At 36.6% G+C, this 22,036-nt stretch overlaps 2 protein-coding genes across 3 annotated transcripts in view; both read left to right on the forward strand.

Annotated features, from left to right (window-relative positions):
* LOC124535646 (sortilin-related receptor-like) overlaps positions 1-16,685 on the forward strand; it is a 46,173-nt gene extending 29,488 nt beyond the window's left edge. Inside the window, exons 7-22 of one of the 2 annotated variants that reach the window (XM_047111926.1) lie at positions 827-908; positions 3,196-3,228; positions 4,046-4,309; positions 4,572-6,093; positions 6,728-6,929; positions 7,612-7,736; positions 8,354-8,572; positions 8,685-9,009; positions 9,728-9,942; positions 10,729-10,890; positions 11,326-11,492; positions 11,583-11,698; positions 12,353-12,579; positions 12,983-13,220; positions 13,654-13,911; positions 16,530-16,685. In XM_047111926.1, the coding sequence (XP_046967882.1) occupies positions 827-908; positions 3,196-3,228; positions 4,046-4,309; positions 4,572-6,093; positions 6,728-6,929; positions 7,612-7,736; positions 8,354-8,572; positions 8,685-9,009; positions 9,728-9,942; positions 10,729-10,890; positions 11,326-11,492; positions 11,583-11,698; positions 12,353-12,579; positions 12,983-13,220; positions 13,654-13,911; positions 16,530-16,669 (4,295 nt within the window). In that variant the 3' untranslated portion in view covers positions 16,670-16,685. The remainder of the gene's footprint in view (positions 1-826; positions 909-3,195; positions 3,229-4,045; positions 4,310-4,571; positions 6,094-6,727; positions 6,930-7,611; positions 7,737-8,353; positions 8,573-8,684; positions 9,010-9,727; positions 9,943-10,728; positions 10,891-11,325; positions 11,493-11,582; positions 11,699-12,352; positions 12,580-12,982; positions 13,221-13,653; positions 13,912-16,529) is intronic. The other variant, XM_047111927.1, reaches the window with a different exon arrangement.
* A 715-nt stretch (positions 16,686-17,400) lies between these two features.
* Positions 17,401-21,893, forward strand: LOC124535887 (sortilin-related receptor-like; the record flags this gene model as incomplete). The annotated part of the gene is made up of 5 exons (XM_047112287.1): positions 17,401-17,511; positions 18,426-18,551; positions 18,910-19,055; positions 19,231-19,637; positions 20,298-21,893. Coding segments are annotated over 5 exons (852 nt in total), but the record flags the coding sequence as incomplete, so codon positions are not given.
* Positions 21,894-22,036: the final 143 nt, after the last annotated feature.

The following is a 22,036-nucleotide window of genomic DNA, read 5'->3' on the forward strand; positions in this document are numbered from 1 at the left end:
ACTATCTTAACAGGCTCTTGAATATTCAAATAAATATAACAAACACTATTTACCTCTTATGTCAATAGCTTCTGCCTACATTTATGTCGAATTAAATTATGAATGGTTCAGTGGTTTGATTAAAGTTATATGAGATAAAATACTATAGTTATAGACATAGCTATATTAAACTAGTATGATAAAGCTGTAAAGATTCTTTATCTATAATTAACAATTGGATTTGAGTTTTGAAAAAATAATCTTTAGCATTGGTTAGAATTCGTTGAAAAGGATTATAGACTAATAATTAAAAATACACAATTGAAAATAAAATGAAAGGTAAACTATGCAGTCAAGCTTTTAATAAATGTGTTTGTATATATTCTTTATTCTGATATAAAAAATCAAGTAGCAAATTGCATTAGTTATACGATTCTGAGGAAGGAAACATAACAATACTTGCTATTTATGTACTCTTTTATAAAGTAAATAATATTTTGTTTCTTAATACTTATTTATTTTATTATATTTCTATGACGTTAATGTTGTATTGTTTTTATTGTTGTAACACTACCTTTACGAGTTACTAGTATCTTAGAAGTTGACTTGTAGATATTTTCTATTGTATTATTGGCATTTGAACCGTCTTTAGTGCCTACTAGTCGAACTAATTGTAAATGTCTCAGATCTTTTAGCGGTTCATATAAATTTCGGTATGTTCTGCTACAACCAGATTTTATTCAAGACGTCCTAATCAAGATTAATGGTACTCACCTCTCGGCCACCCAGTCCTGTCCTCCATAATATTGTCATTCTAATTTTAAAATAAACGTTACATTTGAAACAGGAAAGCCGCTTAACTGCCACATAGAGAACTCCTGCCGTTTACATTTGTGCCAGAAATTCAGTCAGTTGTATCCAGTAACGAGGTAAGGATGCTATAATCAAATCTAATTTAAATATTCGCAACCTTGAGAATGGAGTGTATGCACTGTGATGTACAATTTATTTTGAACTTTATTTTAATGTAGTGGAGTCTATTATTGGCTGTTATATGTAGTGAAATATAGCCCTATATAGTGGTGTAGTTACTTTATTTGGTAGTTAGTTTGTTTAGTCTTTGCTAAGTATGTGTTTATTTTATGCTCATTAATATACGCTGTCAATTTGATCTTAAGTAATGATAGCATCCGCTGGAAGTTCTTGCATTGTGATCTATAATGGTTTATTTAAAATATTATGTGTAACGTCAAAATAGTTTTATAAAAATGAATACCCGACAAGTAGTTTTAAAAAAGTCGATAGTAATAATCACCTTGGATAACATTTTAAATAAATAATTTTGAGTCACATACATAGTTTAGTTGTATGATCCATTTCTATTAATTATGTAAAATATATGCAAACGAATTTACATATATTTACGTTCGAATCAGTGACCTATAAAATATAATTATTAAATGCCAAGCGTTATAAAACATTAGTGCTTAATCGAATGAATCGAATCGAATTATAATGACGATGAATGAATGATGGAATGTTAAAATAATATTTAAATCGAATTCCAAAATTTAAACTTCAATAACATTCATTCAAATTTTTTCATTCAATGTTCAATTACTTACTCAACAGCAGCCTGTAAATTCCCACTGTTGGGCTAAAGGCCTCCTCTCCCTTTGAGGAGAAGGTTTGGAACATATTCCACCACGCTGTTCCAATGCGGGTTGTTGGAATACACATGTGGCAGAATTTCTATGAAATTGGTCACATGCAGGTTTCCTCACGATGTTTTCCTTCACCGCTGAGCACGAGATGAATTATAAAGACAAATTAAGCACATGAGTCAGCGGTGCTTGCCTGGGTTTGAACCCGCAATCATCGGTTAAGATGCACGCGTTCTAACCACTGGGCCATCTCGACTCTAGAGAGAGAGAGATGCACTCGCCGCCCTCAAACTGCAGCTGGTGAGGCGGGCGTGTTTTGTGCGTGCATACTATGTTATTCTACTCACATATCATGATATAGTTTAAGAGGTGGAGGCTAAACATTACATTGTATTTGTATACACTATAATATCAGATATGCAAACCAGTAACGAAATACAGGATTTGTTGCCGGTATTTAATTGAAATTTTCCCATTTGAACTTTGCTAAGGCGAAACTTGAATATTATGTAAACTAGACGCTATCATCGTTATCTACATATAACAAGTTATTTTATAGCAATATATAAACTATTATATTTATAGTAAATACGATTTATAGTTGAGGTAATTTATAAAAAAAAACATGAAATACGAATAAAGAAATAAATTCTTTAATTAATCAATGTTTTTAGGAATGAAATAGAAATAAACAGATTTTAAAACTTTCCAAAATCATTCAAGAAATTAATAAATATCGCTCCTGTTTATATCTTATACATATTCATGTTTTTGTTTTTTTTTTATTATCCGCGATTACTTAGCAAATAAAACATGTGAATCTAAATCGAAGATCTTGTTCGTAATTGGACAAACAGTATTTAATTTTTTAACAGTTTTAGTCTACTTAATTTTTTGTCTTTAATTGATCGGAATTCTAATTTCTCTAGCATCATGAGGAAACTTGTGTGAGATGAAATTCAATCACATGGCTATCAACCAATAGCAACAGAGCAGTGAATGCAATAAGTATCAAACATTCTATTTAAAAGTCGATATCCGGGGACTCTCTTTTACCATCAAAGTCCTTGTAAACAAATTTGTAACTATTGTTTGTCTATTAAGAAATGCATTCAGTCAAACTTAATCAAAGGTAAAAATTAATTTAGGTTATTTATAATTAGCACCAAAGAAGCTTTATTTAGGATTGCATTCAACTCTAACTAGATAACAGTTACTGTAATTTATTTCGTTCATAAATTAAAACTTATTAAGATTAAACAGGAGATAAGATCGTATTACTTGCGTGGGATTCTGTACTGACTATACCAAGAATTTCAGTTAAATACAGTCAAGGAATGTTATCGTAATTGTTATAGCATCGTTAAATGAAAATATCTATTTGGAATTTCCAATAACGAAAAAGGATTGTTATCTACTTTGTTGCAACATATGATTAAAAAAAATCGCAATAAATTTCACATTACAAAAATTTGTGAAAATTTAAAATATCCGGTCTTAGATGAATGCTTATGTTTAATTATGGTATATAATAGAAGATAATTTTTTGCAGCCAACCAGGAAAAGTGATAAACACTGATATGAGGTAAACAATCAGCTATAGAGAATGTGGTATTTATATGTTGGTTGCAATGAGCACGGGGTGCTTTCTAGAATATAATTTAGATCTGCAAGTTATGTAACGGGATATCTTGGGTATTGATTACGATTTGGGCTTATACACGACTTCGTATCCTACGTATCACTAGACATCACTGATTGGATTTTAATGCAAAATCCATTTAATATAATGCACGTTCATTATGTATATAGTACGACACAAATTAGATGTAGCATCGGCAAAGTTCGTAAAACCGATGACTGACGATTTACACATCCAATAGAAATAGCTCCCTATCGCGCTATTCGACGCTATTCGTCGCTATTGATTCTCGCGTCAGTTCAAACCGAGAAAGCAAATCGACATATCAAATTAACGAATATATTAGATCGTATGATATGATACGTTGTTACGTTTGCGTAAAGATCATATTCATATAAGAAATAAATATTGATAATTTGGGATGGCGTACTTAATTTGGATGTGATCGTTTTTACGGATTTTGCCGATGCTACATCTAAGTTGTGTCATACTATACTTGATTATAGATTTTATAGATAGTAAAATTTGAACGCTGTTTATATACTCGTGTGTGAATAACGATATATAAGTAAACATATTTGTACAGGTTTAACACTCTTGTCACTAATATACCAGTGATTTTGATAATGGAATGTCTTTATCGTATCATTGTTTTTATTTATTATTAAGTTACGTTAATTAATCATATTAAGTTTACTACATGTCATTTGATGGAAATGGTCTTATAAAATGTTGCTTGTAATTAATTTTCTAATTACAGATCAGCGAGTATAATGAGTTCTAAATCAGTGCCTGGCGTTATAATGGCAACTGGGGTGTTGGGCAAGTCTCTTAAAGGTATTCCCGGAGTGTATCTCAGTAGGGATGCAGGGCTTACCTGGAAGAGAATATTGAAGGACTATTATTTCTTCAATTACGGCGATCACGGTGGAGTACTTGTAGCTGTCAAGTACTTCAAGTCGAGAGGGGAGACGAGGAGAATCTTGTATTCGACAAACGAGGGCCTTGAGTGGAATTCTTATGAGTATGTATTGATTTATTGGTTATTTTTTATTATAAATGAGAAATAACGTACTATTGTTATTTTCCGAGCAATGGCGATGACGATTTATTTTGTCGGTTTTGTTCCAAATTTGAATTTTAGAAAATTAAAAGAATATATACAATTTTATGTATGTATATGTACATTATGATTTAAAGGACTCAACGATTTAAATAATTTTAGATATAATTTTTGGTATAGATTAAATCCGAACTATGGAGAGTAACATTTTTTCTTTCTGTAGGTTTAACAGTGACGACCTACGCATATACGGACTTATGACGGAACCAGGCGAGAATACAACGACGTTTACAATGTTCGGATCCGAGAATGCGCAACATCAATGGATAATTATTACTATCGACTTGTTAAACACTTTCCCGCGTAACTGTACGCAGGATGATTACAAATTTTGGTCCCTATCCTCACCTAATTCCACGGTGTCCTGCGTGCTCGGTACTAGAGACACATATCAACGACGCCTCGCTCATACGAACTGTTACAATGGTGTGGGATATGAAAGACCGGTTAAAAAGGAAATATGCGAATGCAGTAGACGCGATTACGAATGTGATTTTGGATTCGTACTCTCTAATAACGTCTGCATCCGTAATCAGAGTCTCAATTATGATCCATACGCAGTTTCACCAGATTGCCGACCGGGTACTTCATACTATCGAACCAAGGGCTACCGAAAGATCGATGGAGATATGTGCAGAATATCGTACTACATGCCTTACGAGCCCGAAATGGTACCTTGCCCATTAGAAGAGCCCACAGAGTTCATATTGGTCGCTTTAAGGGACAAAATAGCGAGAATCGATTTATCGGATAATTCGACCGTGATACCAGTACAGGGACAGAGAAATATAGTTGCAATTGAATTCGATATGAAAAACAACTGTATTTACTGGGCTGATATTGAAGTTGATAAAATTAGCCGACAATGCTTCGGCAATGGCAATGCGCAGGAAGTAGTCGTCGATACCGACTTAGCTAGTATAGAAGGTATGGCTTTAGACTGGATCTCGAATGTTTTATTCTTCGTAGACGGTATGCGCAAAAAAATCGAAGCTGTACGAACTGATCTCACAAGTCAAGGTAGGATGAGGGCAACTATTTTGAACTCGACGATACTTTCCAAGCCGCGTGGTATCGCTGTCCATCCTCGAGCGGGCTATCTATTTTGGACAGATTGGGATCGTTACAGTCCGTCCGTATCCAGATCGAATCTCGATGGTACGGATGTCAAGAAGCTGTTCACGAGGCCCATTGTGCAATGGCCGAATGGTATTACTATCGACCAAATGGCAGACAGAATATATTATGTAGATGCGATGGAGGATTACATTGCAAGTGCAGACTTAAATGGACAATATTTTAGAAGGATACTGTGGAACGACGAAAAGGTTTCCCATCCGTTCGCTGTCGCTGTTTTGAAGAATAAAATGTATTGGGATGACTGGAAAGCGAAGTCCATTTTCATAGCCGACAAAGACACTGGAGCTAATATTGTTACGATAAACGATAATTTGTCCGGCTTGATGGATCTTAAGGTCTTCGCTTATTTCATGCAGCATGGAACTAATGCCTGTTCATATAAAAATACGAGCTGTGACACGCTGTGTCTCGGTGGGCCCGGTAACAGCTTCAGCTGTCTCTGTCCCGATGGATTTAAGAGAGTCAATGGTAAATGTATGTGTCCGAATGGAATGGAACCAGCACCGAACATGACCTGTCCGAAACAAGCCGGCACTTGTGCTACGGTATGTATACGAAATACATTGTAATTGAATTCACCTTTATATAATGTAGATTTGATTTTAGAGCAGGACAAAACTAAAGAGTAGTTTGATTGTGAATTTAATTTCCAAATAATTATTTATATTAAACATAAATCATAATATTTATATAGTACGACACGAATTAGATGTAGCATCGGAAAATGCAATGGAATGAAAATAAAACAGATTACTGCCGATTTACACAATCAATATAAATAGCTCTCTATTGCGCCATTTAACGCTATTCGTTACTATAGATTCTGGCGTCAGAGAGAGCAAGTGTACATCAACGTGTCAAATTGACGAATATATTCGGTCATACGATATTACAAGTTATTATGTTTGTGCGAAGATCATATGAGCATGAGAAAAAAATATTGATAATTTGGGATAGCGTACTCAATTCGGATGTGATCGGTTTTACGAATTTTGCCGATGCTACATCTAAGTTGTGTCGTACTATACTTCGTTCTTCATTACGGGAGATACGAGTCCAGTCATGTTATTAAATTTCACTTTAAAAAGGAATATCTAAAAAAAATTTGTAAACAATTTGTGTAAATAGTACATTTGTCTTTATGATTATTTATATGTGTGTGTGTATTATTGTCTCCAGCACGAGTTCACGTGTAAAAACGGCATGTGCATAGCGAGCACGTGGCGCTGCGACGGCAACGACGACTGCGGCGACCTGTCGGACGAGGCGGGCTGTCTGTGCGCGCCGCCGCTCGTGGCGTGCGACGACGACGCGCACTGCTACCTGCCGCCCTGGCGCTGCGACGGCGACGTCGACTGCGTCGACATGAGCGACGAGAAGGGTAGCTATCTCTGTCTCTCTCACTCACACGTATACTCTGTTCGCGTTAAGAATGCAGTGAGTTGTCATTGTTTACCGGCCTGACTCCGCCCCCTTTGACCAATCAAATCTTTTCAAATAACAAAGTCAAGTTCACATTTAATTAATTATTAATTGATATTTTTATTTTTATAATTTAAATTTTGTTTATTTATATATTTATATTTAATTTTTTCAAGCTGTTCACGTAATAATTAATGTAACCTATAGCTACAAGATGGCGTTATCTCAAAATATGTAAATTTCTACGTCGCGATGGCAAGATTCGCAAACGATTGTATATACCTAGTTTTAAGAATTTTGTCGATTAAACACCCCGATTCGATTTTTTACTTTAATGTGTATTTTTTAAATTCATTATACTTAGTCTTTAAAACAAATATAATTTGTTGGTATTTTAACACAAATATGCATACACCTTCACCCTGCTGTTAAAAAAGATTTGATTGGTCAGGGGGCGGAGTAAAGCCGGTAAACAATGACAACTCACTGCATTCTTAACGCGAATAGACTATAGAAATCCTTGCTCGTTCTATCCTTAAATATCGATAATCAATCAATAAATAGGATTTAGGTTTCATATAATGTCAATAAACTAAAAATATGCTAATGAAAATGTTACGATTGTGTTTATTTATTTTAAGATTGCAACAAAAAGAACTGTACGGAAACTCAATACCAATGTGCGAATGGAAATTGTATCGAGAAGAGGTGGGTCTGTGACGGAGACAACGACTGCAAGGACGGATCGGACGAACGCAATTGCACGGTAGGAGACATTTCAAGGGTTTTATTTTAATATAATTCCATATGTTTATAAATTATTAGACAATTAACTTTTTAACTTTTATTAATTTGCTGAATGAAATAATACAGGAAAGACTTCCTGTTTTAATTGCACTATTGTAATATGTATATACACATAAATTATATTATGAATATAATCTTATAATATTGGGTGACCGCTTCATCGGTTTAGTAATTTTATTGTATGCAGGTTATAGATCTCAAGGGTTCGAATTCTCAGTCAGATCGATAAAGGATATGTTCGTTTTTGTAATGACATTCTCATTAGCAATTTGGAAATTGGCAGTGACTTTGATAACACGTTCTGAACTCACTCCAGTTGAATTAGTGAAGTGAGGAAATGGATCGTGTTGTTTTGGAGTATACCTTGCACGTGCACTATTATTATTACTATATTGTGCATGTATTATATATAAAAATCTTGCTCTCTTATCACTCTATCTATAAAAAGGTGCATCAAAATCTATTGCCTTATTTTAAAGATCTAAGCATATATTGGAACAGAGCGGCCTTGATGGAAGTTTAGGACGAAATGTGTCTGAAAGACTTGTAAATTGTCAATTTTCATTTGTGTTGTAGCAAAATTTACCAAAGCGTCCCGAGTCAATGAGTTGCGACTCCCATGCATTCCGGTGTCACGACGACACCAATCCATTGTGTATACCCGATTCGTGGGTGTGCGACGGAGAGAGGGACTGTCCCGGCGGTGATGACGAAACTGAAGACAGATGCAGGAATTCGTCGTGCGCACCCTACATGTTCAGATGTCCCAGTGGAAAATGTATTTTTATGTCTTGGGTGAGTGATAATCAATTTCTGAGAATCATCTTCAAATGTAATTATGTTAGATTAAATGAGAGTTTTGTTGTTATTGGTTTATTAAAAGACTAATTAGTTAACTGTTTTGTAGGTATGCGACGGCGAAAACGATTGCAGCGACGTACAAATGTCTGACGAAATTAATTGCGCTTCAATCGGCCATACCAAATTATTACCTCGACCCAGCGTCGAGCCGCCGAATTTCTCCAACAATGGCTCATGCTTAGACTGGATGTTCAAGTGTGAAAATGGCAATTGTTTGCCATATTGGTGGAGATGCGACGGTATCGATGACTGTGGGGACAACTCGGACGAATTAGCTTGCGGCTTAGTGGTTCCAGAGAAGCCGGTTGTCAGTCCGGAACACGACGCCACTAAACATAAATGCTCTAAGAATCAGTTCACTTGTGCTCCTGGTGCGTATAAAATGACAACCCTTATATTTTTATTGTGGTTACAGAATAGTAGAATAATTAGTATGTTCTGAATGTTGTCTTTACAAATGATGTATTTTTATATCGCAACGAAAACATTTAATATTTGTAGCAATTAATTATTGCAATGACTCATCGTCAGAGCTGACATTGAATAGTGAGTCGATAATAAAGAATAATACGATTGATAGCTGTAGCCAGACTTATCCTGTAGTTTTCTCTTAACTTTGTTTTTTGACGTGACAACGTCTTATAAATTGGTTTGCCGGGTGACACTTCAAGAAACTGCGTTACGCTCCGCTCACGTTATGCGCTCACAATGAGAGCGAGTGAGAGGCACGCGTGCCTTCCACTCGGGCATGGTTAGCCCGCCTAAGAGCGAGAGAGACAGACATAAAACTTTGTATAAATTATAGAGATTTTGTACAAATTAATGTTATAATATAATTCTTTGTATAAATAAATGTTTTAAATTGTTACTTTTATTTCATCCTTCTTCCTACTATACGAATGAATATTTACATTAAAATTATCTTACCACTCAAAGTCGTTGTCACGTAAAACTTTCGCCCGTATACCGACTTTACAGGCAACCAATTTTTTTTTTCATCGTTGTTATATTTTACATCAATTTTACTAATGTTGAATGATTAGATAAAAGTAAATAAAGAAGTAAAAACAATACCGTGTCAATTTGCAGGCGTGTGCATCCCGCTGTCGTGGGTGTGCGACAAGATGGCGGACTGCGCGGACGGCGCGGACGAGCGCGGCTGCCCCGCGGCGCCGGGCGGCGCGGCGCGCTGCCCCGCCGACAGCACGCCGTGCGCGGACGGGCGCGCCTGCGTGCGCGACGACCAGCTGTGCGACGGCGTGCCGCAGTGCGCCGACCGCAGCGACGAGGCCTACTGCGGCTCCGTGAGTCATTCTTAACAATGACAAAACACTTTAAATACACATACGAATTATAGTCTGTTCGCGTTAAGAATACAGTAAGTTGTCATTGTTTACCGGCCCAACTCCGCCCCCTGACTAAGTGTAATGAATTTAAAAAATACACATTAACGTAAAAAATCGAAATTAAGTCATTAATATTTTAATCACTATTACTAGTGTCGTCGTTAGTGTATATAAAAATATCGGTTTATAATAAATTAAATCCACAACCATCACGTTCGAACTTATGTCTTTACCTGTTTAACCCGCTGAGTTTCTTTCGCCGGTTCTTCTCAGGTCAGGGTATTTTCTTTCCGAACCGGTGGTAGTGTTTCAATTGACCATCAATAAGAAAGTGTAATGCTTCTATATTGAATAAAGATATTTGAGTTTGAGTTTGAGTTCAATGTGAACTTGACTTTGTAATTTGAAAAGATTTGATTGGTCAAAGGGGCCGGTGAACAATGACAACTCACTGCATTCTTAACGCGAACAGACTACAGTAATTGCTGAGTACAGCATTCAATTTGCCTTAGTGCTATTCTTATGATTATTAAGAGATATTGTAAACGTACTCTGACTTCGACAAATAAAATAAGTACTACGTAAGCTAATCAATCTATCAAAGAAGTAAAAAATGTATGTGTATATACGTTATTAGTATTTTAACTAGAATTTATAAATTCCTTGTAGTGCTTCGTAATAAAATAATTATTAAAGTTTTTTCATAAATAATAAATAATCCATCTTGAATTTATTTTTAATTAGAAACATAAGAGTGGTGGGAACTGCCCGTCGCGGTACTTCCAGTGCGACGACGGTCGCAAGTGTCTTTGGCAAGTGAAGGTGTGCAACGGCGTCCAGGACTGTTACGATGGCAGCGACGAAGCGAATTGCACAAACGAGGCCAAACAAACACAATTCTATCAGGTTAGTCAGTGAATTAGTCACATCAAGAATATTACCAGTAGTAGAGAATCGTAGGCGCATTTTTTGTGAGTACCATAAATTATTTGTTTGACAGGGAACTATGTATCGGTACATACTACATATTGGATTGAAGTTTGAATAAGCAAGAGCAATTGTATGCATAATGAGCAATGTATTGGATTCATTCCATTTCATTCAGTTATAGACACGAAAGGAAGAAAAATCTCATTCATATAACATTTTATTTTTCAAATTTATGAATTTCATATTTTGTTCTTAATTCTATAATACTTAGCCTTATTAGTGCTTGTTGATTTGGAATGGGATTCGTTTTAAGCAAAAAATTCAATTTTCAAAGTATGAACACCCTTAACATTAAATTAAGAATTCAAAAATATTAAATATAATCATTAAATACATTTTACTTTTTGTTAGTTTCTGAGCATCGGAGTGGATCAGACTTCCATCAACTCTTCGAGTTTCCTAATTTCCTGCTGGTTAGCCCAACAGAAGTCGGTCCTCTACAGCTTCTTGCCCTCCATAGCTAAAGTAACCGAAGGTGTTTGGAAGAATATGACCTGGACCAACGACAGCGTTTACAGGTAAGGATGTATGAATATGTATGGTGGTTTGCGGGAAATAATTTACTTTCATTTTATTCTCGTTTTAATTGCTCTATTCATTTGTTACAGGTTTATAGATCTGGAACCGTACACGGAATACAACGTAACTGTATATGTCAAGGATAGTAAATCGAATAAGGTCTACCCATCCATGAAATACGTCAGCACCAAGACTGGGGAAGGAAGTACGTTTTATTAATACTGTTACCTATAGTCTGTTCGCGTTAAGAATGCAGTGAGTTGTCATTGTTTGACCAATCAAATATTTTTAAAAGAAGGGTAAAGGTGTATGTATATTTGTGTTAAAATTCCAACAAATTATATTTGTTTCAAAGACGTAAGTGTAATGAATTTAAAAAGTACACATTAACGTAAAAAATCGAAATTAAGTCATTAATATTTTAATCACTATTACTTACACTATTACTGTCGTCGTTAGTGTTTATAATAAAATAATTTTCAAATTATTTGAAAATTATTTATATAACATTATCTAAATCCCACATGGCAATTTCTTCTTGTAAGACGTGGTCGCAGCATTTCTCGCACTTTTATTTTTACAATGTGGTGTGGTATTCATTTTTTTTAATATCAGTTAATAATAATAAAAATTTAATTTAAATTATAAATATATCGGTTAATAATTAATTAAATCCACAACCGTCACGTTCGAACTTATGTCTTTACCTGTTCAATGTGAACTTGACTTTGTAATTTGAAAAGATTTGATTGGTCAAAGGGGCCGGTAAATAATGACAACTCACTGCATTCTTAACGCGAACAGACTATAATGCTCATCAAATGTCACGCTACTCGGTGAGCTAACGCGTGTTTGTCAGTGCCGTCGGCGCCGCGGCGCGTGACGGTCCGTCAGCAGGTGGGACGGCGCTTGCGCGTGCTGTGGGACGCGCCCGCACGCCCGGCCGGCGAGCTGCAGCACTACACCGTGTACTACGTGCCGCCGCTGCCGCCCGTCGAGACCTCGGTCCCGGCGCCCGACAACTACCAGGCCGTCTCCGTCGTGCTCGAGGGCTACTTCAAGCCCAACACCAACTACTCCATCTGGGTGCGTCTCTGACGGGCCTCCTCATCTCTGGTATAGTACGACACAACATAGATGTCGCATCGGCAAAATTCGTAAAACCGATTACATCCGAATTAAGTACGCTATCCCAAATTATCAATATTTATTTCTCACGCGAATATGATCTTTGCACAAACGTAATAACTTGTAATATCATATGACCTAATATGTTCGTCAATTTGACGCGTCGATTTACATGAACTTGCTTTCTCTAACGCGTGAATCTATAGCGACGAATAGCGTCGAATGGCGCGATATGGAGCTATTTCTATTGGTTGTGTAAATCGGCAGTAATCGGTTTTATTTTCATTCCATTGCATTTTCCGATGCTACATCTAATTTGTGTCTTACTATACGCTGATCGCTAACGAGATACTTCGTTCAGGTGACGGCTACCAACAATGCGCTGACGTCTGCGTCGACGGAGATCTGCAACATTACGTTCGATGACGCCGGCGACGTGGACGACGTCGTGAACGCGAGCGTGTCGCGCCCCACCCCCACATCCGTGTTCCTGCAGTGGCACAAGCTGAGGGGAGTGGAGGGCTACATAGTGGAAACGAGACTGCCTTTCCAGTATCCGAAATTAGAAGCGATAAGAACTAAGGATAATAAAGTGAACAGTAAGTATTTTGATTTTTTTTTATGTTATAGGTTGGCGGACGAGCATATGGGCCACCTGATGGTAAGTGGTCACCATCACCCATAGACAATGACGCTGTAAGAAATATTAACTATTCCTTACATCGTCAATGCGCCACCAACCTTGGGAACTAAGATGTTATGTCCCTTGTGCCTGTAGTTACACTGGCTCACTCACCCTTCAAACCGGAACACAACAATACTGCGTACTGTTGTTTGGCGGTAGAATAACTGATGAGTGGGTGGTACCTACTCAGACGGACTTGCACAAAGCCCTACCACCAAGTAATTTTGATATATTTTTTACTCTAAATTCGCCCAGAGAAGTTTGATAATCTCAAAATCAAAAGGCATTTTTACCCAATAAATAGGATCATATCTGAAGTGAAAACAATAAACCGAATTTATTTTCAGTCACAAATCTGCCGCCTGGCGTGAAACTGTACATCGACATAAAAGCTTTCAAAAACACGACGGTAGGCGACCCCTTCACCATTCCACTCGTGATAGAGGGGACTCCGGACGAGACCCTGAACGTGACGGCGGTACTGTTGAAGGAAAAACGTACATCAGTACAACTCACGTGGTCCCCGCCTATCGGCGCGCGGTACAAGAATAAGGACCTCGAGTACGAAGTGCACTACGCGAACGTAATGAAGTGGAGGACTAATCGTGAGTACTTATAAATGATATCCTTCTGATCGAATCTTTTAGACTGACTATGATTGCTGAAATAGATTAGATAGGACTAGATTCTGAACGAGATAGAATGGCCTAGGTGCAGTTTGCAGTATTACATAAAACACACCCCTGTATATATTTTCCATTCTTTTACTTTTATAGTTCCGGATTCCAACATGACCGGACGCTGGTATCTGCAAAGTTCGTAACAGAAAAATCTAATTAAACCGAACCAATGGTAGCTTTACTTAATGTATTTATTAAATGCGGTAGTAAATAGTAGTATAGTAATAATAATAATATAGCTACGAATTCTTAGTGATGATTCGTCTCTAAATGCTTTTATTATCCAATCAAAATCAAAATAAACTTTATTCAAGTATACTTTTACAAGCACTTTTGAATCATTATTTTACAATTAAGTGAACAGTGAACAAAATTTAAAAAATACAAAGTCATGTTAACTAATACAATTAATTAAATTAATCCTGCTCGGAAGTCAACAGGTATTAACTCCACGCTTTTTTATCATCTATAAAATCTTGTATCGAATAGTATGCTTCTTTCTACCAATGTATTTTTTTATCCTTACTCCTCGCACATACAATGATTATCACTGATTTTGTCAAAGTGATCAATGTTACTGTGAATATACGTAATAATGTTGTAAATATGTTGTGACGCAACAGAGAGTTCCTACTTTGTTAAAAATATCCCGAAGAAAGTCTTTAGCTCCAAGATTATAAATAGACCGAATTGCTCTCTTTTTTAAAATAAAAACAGATTCAATATCAGCAGCGTTACCTCAAAGTAATATGCTATATGACATAATACTGTTAAAATAACCAAAATATACTAGACGAGCGGTATCAACTTCAGTTAGTTGTCTAACTTTTCTAACCGCGTATGCTGCGGAACCGAGTCTTCCTGTTAGGGATGATAAATGAGGATTTTGTTTTTTGAACTTTCAAAATTAAATTATTTACTGTAAACCAATTGTTTATCTGTGATAATGCACCGTTCACATCGTCATAGTCAGTTTTCTTCCTGTCAACCTTAAAAATCAATCAGCAAATTACACTATATCATTAGTATTAAGCAATGATATAAAAAATACCTTTAACACCGTAATATTTGAGCTCATAAAGAAGCGTTTCGTGTTCTACACAATCGAATGCTTTAGATGAATCACAGAATACTCCAATAGCATTCTGTCATTTTTCCCAAGCATCGTATATATGTTTGAGAAGTGCTATTCCCGCATCAGTTGTCGAGCAACCTCTTCTAAAACCGAATTGCTCACCATGAAAAATAGCATTTCTACCGAAATGGATGACAAGTTGATTTAATATATTTTTTTCAAAAATTTTACTTATTATACAATATTAATACGAAACTTTTTTGGATTATTTTCTGGCACGAAAAATACTAAGTAGCAATAAGATTACAAAATCATGAAATGGAAAGAAAAAGTTAATCACGGACAAAATACAAATTATTTCTGAATTGTTAACTTAGTCACTACTGTTGTAAGTGGGCTTACTACATCTGTCTACTAATAAAATCAAACACTAGTATGGTTGTTTAAAGTACAAATGTTAGTCTTTGATAAAAAAAAATTGTGCGTTTAGGTGGATACTAGTCAAGTAAAAAATTACTTATTAACATTATAAATAGAGAGGTAGGAAGTTAGGTTAGTTAACATTAAAAAAGCTTTCATTGTCAACAGTTTAATGTCAATTATGAGGATTTTTTATGTTAGATTCTAAGGCGTTCACAAAGCCATCATCAACACATAGAAATTTATAGGTGAAGATATAAATGAATTTGCGATGTGTAAGATGCATAATACACTTATAACCTGCATCGCGTAGGTATATCAAAATGGCATTTAAATTAAATTATCATCATTTTTTTTATTCATTTTTTTTTAGACGATCTCCATGGTCGAGTGGTGTGTACACCGGTTTTCATGGGTACGCCACTCTGAGGTCGGGGGTTCGATTCCCGGCCGAGTCGATATAGATTACCATTATTTTTCTATGTTGCCTTGGGTCTGGGTGTATGTGGTACCGTCGTTACTTCTGATTTCCATAACCCAAGTGCTTCAGCTACTTACATTGGGATCAGAGTAATGTTGGTGATGTTGTTGTCTCAACAGTTTAATGTCAATTATGAGGATTTTTTATGTTAGATTCTAAGGCGTTCACAAAGCCATCATCAATACATAGAAATTTATAGGTGAAGATATAAATTAATTTGCAATGTTTAAGATGTCTTATAACCTGCGCCGCATAGGTATATCAAAATGGCATTTAAATTAAATTATCATCATTTTTTTTATTCATTTTTTTTAGACGACCTCCATGGTCGAGTTGTGTGTACACCGGTTTTTATGGGTACGCCACTCTGAGGTCCCGGGTTCGATTACCGGCCGAGTCGATATAGATTACCATTAGTTTTCTATGTTGTCTTGTTTCTGGGTGTATGTGGTACCGTCGTTACTTCTGATTTCCATAACACAAGTGCTTCAGCTACTTACATTGGGATCAGAGTAATGTATGTGATGTTGTCTCATATTTATTTATTATTATTATTATCATTATCAGACACTCGTATCGTGACGAAGAACACGAGCGTGCTGGTAGAGGGTCTGCACGCGTGCGAGACCTACGTGTTCTCAGCCGCGCTGCGTGGGGGTCCGCTGGCCGGCCTCAAGGAAATCGTCACGAGGGAAAACCCCAAGTGAGTGCAATACACGCATATTGAAGACATACTTTTTTATGGTATAGGTTGGTGGACGAGCAGATGGGCCACCTGATGGTAATTGGTCACCATCACCCATAGACAATGACGCTGTAAGAAATATTAACTATTCCTTACATCGTCAATGTGCCATCAACCTTGGGAACTAAGTTGTTATGTCCCTTGTGCCTGCAGTTACACTGGCTCACTCACCCTTCAAACCGGAACACAACAACACTGAGTACTGTTATTTGGCGGTAGAATAACTGATGAGTGGGTGGTACCTACCCAGACGGGCTTGCACAAAGCCCTACCACCAAGTAAACTTTATTTGACAGCTCTCAACTACGGAACAGATGCAAATCGCATCCTATTTCTTATACATCGGTTGATTTATTTTAGCTTAAAGTAATACAGCGTATTCATTGTTTAGCATAATGAGTGGATGGTACCTATCCAGACAGCTTGCATATAGCCCTACCACCAATTTAATATACTTTTTTGTGTCAATTGTCATGGTGATCGGAAAAGTGCCGTGCCTTATTCAATTTATACAGATATACCAATACTTTTACATCTTTTAATCTATTTTTAAGTATACGAAGCTGGAAACTTCAAGAATGATTTTTTTTTTGGTTTTGTACGTAAAGCGTACACGACATAATATATTGGTGTTATAAGTTTTATGGTCCCATTTGTAGAGTATATATTAGTAATTTTCTAATCTCATTATAATTCGACAGGGCTCCTATTAAGAACTTAAACTTTGCCTATAACGCAAAGAAAGAACTTCATATCTTCTGGAACGCGAATTGCGACGTCATTAGAGAACCGATTGCTTACAGGGTAAGTTATTGATATTATCTTAATAGAATATTTTACTCTCAATGGTACGCTATTAAGAGTCGAGGTGGCCCAGTGGTTAGAACGCGTGCATCTTAACCGATGATTGCGGGTTCAAACCCAGGCAAGCACCGCTGTTTCATGTGCTTAATTTGTCTTTATAATTCATCTCGTGCTCAGCGGTGAAGAAAAACATCGTGAGGAAACCTGCACATAACAATAAATTTCATAGAAATTCTGCCACATGTGTATTCCACCAACCCACATTGGAACAGCGTGGTGGAATATGTTCCAAACCTTCTCCTCAAAGGGAGAGGAGGCCTTTAGCCCAGCAGTGGGAATTTACAGGCTGCTGTTGTAATAGAATATTTTACTCTCAATGGTATGCTATTAAATGTTCAATCTGGACTTAATCCGTACTTTGGTATGACTTATAACAGTTAGTTCGTGTAATCTGTAGTATTTAGTATAAGTCGCATAATTTGACGTGAACGTGTAATATCGATCTGGACATTTTGCAATATAGTTCCTGACGCTAGCTTGCTTCCTTGTTATTCTTTTTGTTAAAATAACTTTCATTGACTTAATGCCCGATTAAAAGGTTTTTATCTATGCTGACCTTATTATATCATCAAACTGTGGTAAAAATGTTTGAATAATATTATATTAAAGGTCCCCGGAGAATAATAGTTTTTCCTTACATGACGATTCAGTCAGTTCACTCTAATGCAAATTGCATAGAAGAACATTGAAACAATAAATAATACAATTCTATTGAAATTTTAATACTCTCTGGAAAACCTTACACAGCAAACAATATTATTTTAAATTTAACATTCAAGCCAAATTAATGTGAAATATTGCAGATGTTACGACCATTTGTAAAATCATAATTTTATTAAATGTAACTTTTACAGTTGGACATAACGGAGTTGACGCGGAACCGAGTGAGTCGCTACGAACTGCGCGCGAGCGAGAACGTGTCGCTCGCGCACGTCGTGCATGACGTGCCGCTCGGCGCTCGGTTCAACATCTGTGTTTATGTGAGTCTATAATCACTACTTTCACTGAGGAAATCGGTATTCACTATTTCAACATATACATATATTGAATCTTCGCTAATCCGGAATACTTTTTAGTCAATTTGTATTTAAAAATCGTGTCTATTACTTTAAGAAAACAATTTTGTTTATATGTGAAAAGTCTATGACTATGTCGAGATCGTTAGCAATTTATTAATTGTATATAGTTAGGGGTATTTTTTTTAAATTCAAGATATATATAATATATCTCGTTGCCTCGATAATATAGATTTAAGTAACATAATAAGTGTTTATATTTATGATAAATATATATATTTAGCAAGTCTCGAAATGTTGATAAAGTGACGTGTGTCCGTAGGCGTCCGAGAAGGGCGCGGCGCAGACGTGCGCGCCCGTGCGCGCGGGCGAGGTGGAGCCGCCCCGCGCCGTCATGGCGTGGCTGTCGCCCAACGGACACATCATGGTCAGCTGGCAGCACCCCGACGACAACAGTTCCGTGCGCAAGTCAGTGGCGACTCGATGATACATACCATTCAATGCCGACTTATCAATCCCTATTTTCTTTTATCAGTACTAATATCACCATGAACCTACATTTGTCTGGCTTATTTTTCTACATTCTTACATTTTTGGTTTTGTAATGTAAAATATATATCGATAGCTAAAAATTGTTTTCCAGGCACAAGTATCAAATACTGGTATCACAAAAGGAGATACCGGAGGACATCCTTCACCCGACCGAGGACATAAGGACGGCGGAAGCGGAGTTCTCCCCGCTCATAATGTCGGCCGACAGCACGACGACGGGCCCGCTGTTCGTGAGCGTGCGCGCGGTGACGCAGGACGGCTACTACAGCGACCTGAGCGAGGTGCTCAGCATGGAGGGCTCGGAGGTCGCGGAGGCGAGCCCGTGGCGCGCGGGCGCGGCGTGGTGGGGCGCGGGGGTCGCCTGCGTGTGCGCGCTCGCGCTGGGCGCGGCTCTGCTCCACGCCGCTCTGCGTCACCGTCGCCTGTCGCACTCGCTGCTGCGCCTCGCCGCCACGCCGCGCTACGACAGCCGCCGCGGACAGGCCACCATCGACCACGGTCAGTGACCTTGCCCTTTGTCATTCGATTTGTATTCACCATCTAAATGAATTAAGAAAAAATAATTTACGATACTGTACAACATTGCTTGTATTTTTAATCTACATCTACACTAATATTATAAAGAGGAAAACTTTGTTTGTTTGGTTAAGTAATGAATAGGCTCAAAAACTACTGGACCGTTTTTAGAAATTCTTTCACGATTCGAAAGCTAAATTAATCCCGAATAACATAGGCTAAATTTTATTTTGAAAAAAAAAAAAATAGGGTTCCGTAAGATATTTTGGGTTTTTCGGACAAAAAAGGAAAAAATCTACCAAAAAAGTTGATTTTTTTGCGTATGATGCCTAAACTATAAAAGATAGAACTATAAAATGTTCTAACTCCGGTCATCAGAGGGCATAATGGCCTCCGACCCTAAGAATCTCATCAGATTCGTGGCTGATGTTGGTCTGGCTGAGGTATTGTGATCACGAATTTGAGGTTTATCACAATAAATCCAAGCGCCGGTTGCAGTAATTCTTCAAAAGTGACCGTGCCTCAGCAGTAGGGATATTAGAAGACTGATTATGAACCGTTATCTACGCGGGCGAAGCCGCGGGCGACCGCTAGTTAGTTAATATTTTTCAAAATTCTAACGAGGTTGCAAATCATTTCCAGATGACGACGACGTGCCTCCGATCCACGGATTCTCGGACGACGAGCCGCTCGTGATAGCCTGAGCCGAATGTGATAGACGATCTTGTCGTTACCGGGTATCATGGCTAGAATTTATTAAGCGCTGCTACAAAACGTTACTGTTATGAGAAGTTTGTTGAAACAAACCGAGAGTCTTTTTAGCTTTAAACTTGATTGGTAACTGACCAATAACAATATAAGGTTTCATGACATACATTAATATGTTAAGTTAACTCTCTTAGCGGCCAGTGACCTAGCTATGATACCAGATCTTTAGTATTGCATACATATTTATTATCTGTATTAAATGTTATAAACGAAGTAATTTTGTGCATTTGTCAGTTATTGTTTTTAATATTATGTGGTTGTCTTTATCTAGATATAATTGTAGCCACAGTTCATAAATATTTTGTCGTACTTTTACTCTAACAAAAATTACGCATAGTCATATGTAACAGCTAATGGAAGTGTTGTAAATTCGACCGTGATTTATGTAAGTACTAAAAATGCTCAGAGTATTAATATATTTTTTTTAAGATATAAATAGTTCATAAAATTCATGTTTGTTATTTTGTACATTTATTTCAGTTTGAAAAACAGATAAAAAAAAACATAAATAAAAAAAGGTTTGAACAAATAACAGCTGAAATCGTCTTATGAAAATAAAACATGTTTATTTATTTTTAGTTGTAAATGGCTGTTATTGATATTGAATAAAACGATTCTCTAGTAATAATAATATTAAGGAAAGGCTTATAATTTCGATCATTCGTTTTTGTTTCGACGTACTTGCCACATTTCAAGTTCGACACCAAAGATCTCTGTATAAAGATAAAAATGTACAAGTTATTGTATATAATGCTTAGTTCAGACATAGCGAACGTCTAAGCATGGATTTTATTAATTACACAATGTAATTATATTGCGGATAAGTCTCTGTGTTTGAATCTGTCCGCCAATGATATTCTAATAAACAGATATGTTGTACCCATACTAAACAACAGAAAAAAGTGTGCCGCGCCGGGGACCGTTTATTTTACATTTCGTTACAAGTAAAAAGGATAGCTTGAATAAAACAAGAAGTAAAAGTGATATCTAGATGTTTTAATTACGCAAAACGTATTACTACATAATTATGATGTATTATAACGTATTACTGGCATAATTATGATGAAAACGACTAAAGGCAAACGTCCCAATTAGGACGTTTTCTAGGCTTCACTTTTTGCGCGTTAATGACATATCTGTTTACTAAAACATCATTGCTGTCCGCTATGTCTATACCAAGCGTAATTATTATTGTAAATCGCATTGTGTTGAACAACGTTACTATGTAGGGTAGATCTCGACATTCCTCATGAATAGTTTTAATTCCTAGTTCTTTTAGTAGAAATGTTTAATATCCCCGCGTTTTCTTATGTCTACAAAGCATTCTGTGAAAATTAATATTGTCATAAAATTATAATTAGGTAATTAGGATCAATACTTTTTACGGATATTAAATTTCATGCGGATGCTTGCAATGAGTATTTAATGTTTTCGAGCGATAAAATTAAATATACTATAAAGGAAAATGAATTGAGTTTTATTTTTTAATAATTACTACGTTTTTTTAATTTTACACGATGGAGTTCTTTTATCAGGGATATTATAAAAGCGGTAGGGTTTTGATTTGATATAAGCGGACCGCAATCCCGTGAAGTACCGCTGGTTTTTGTGGG

This window comes from Vanessa cardui, chromosome 15, assembly GCF_905220365.1.
Source record: "Vanessa cardui chromosome 15, ilVanCard2.1, whole genome shotgun sequence".
NCBI classification, from domain to species: Eukaryota; Metazoa; Arthropoda; class Insecta; order Lepidoptera; family Nymphalidae; genus Vanessa; species Vanessa cardui.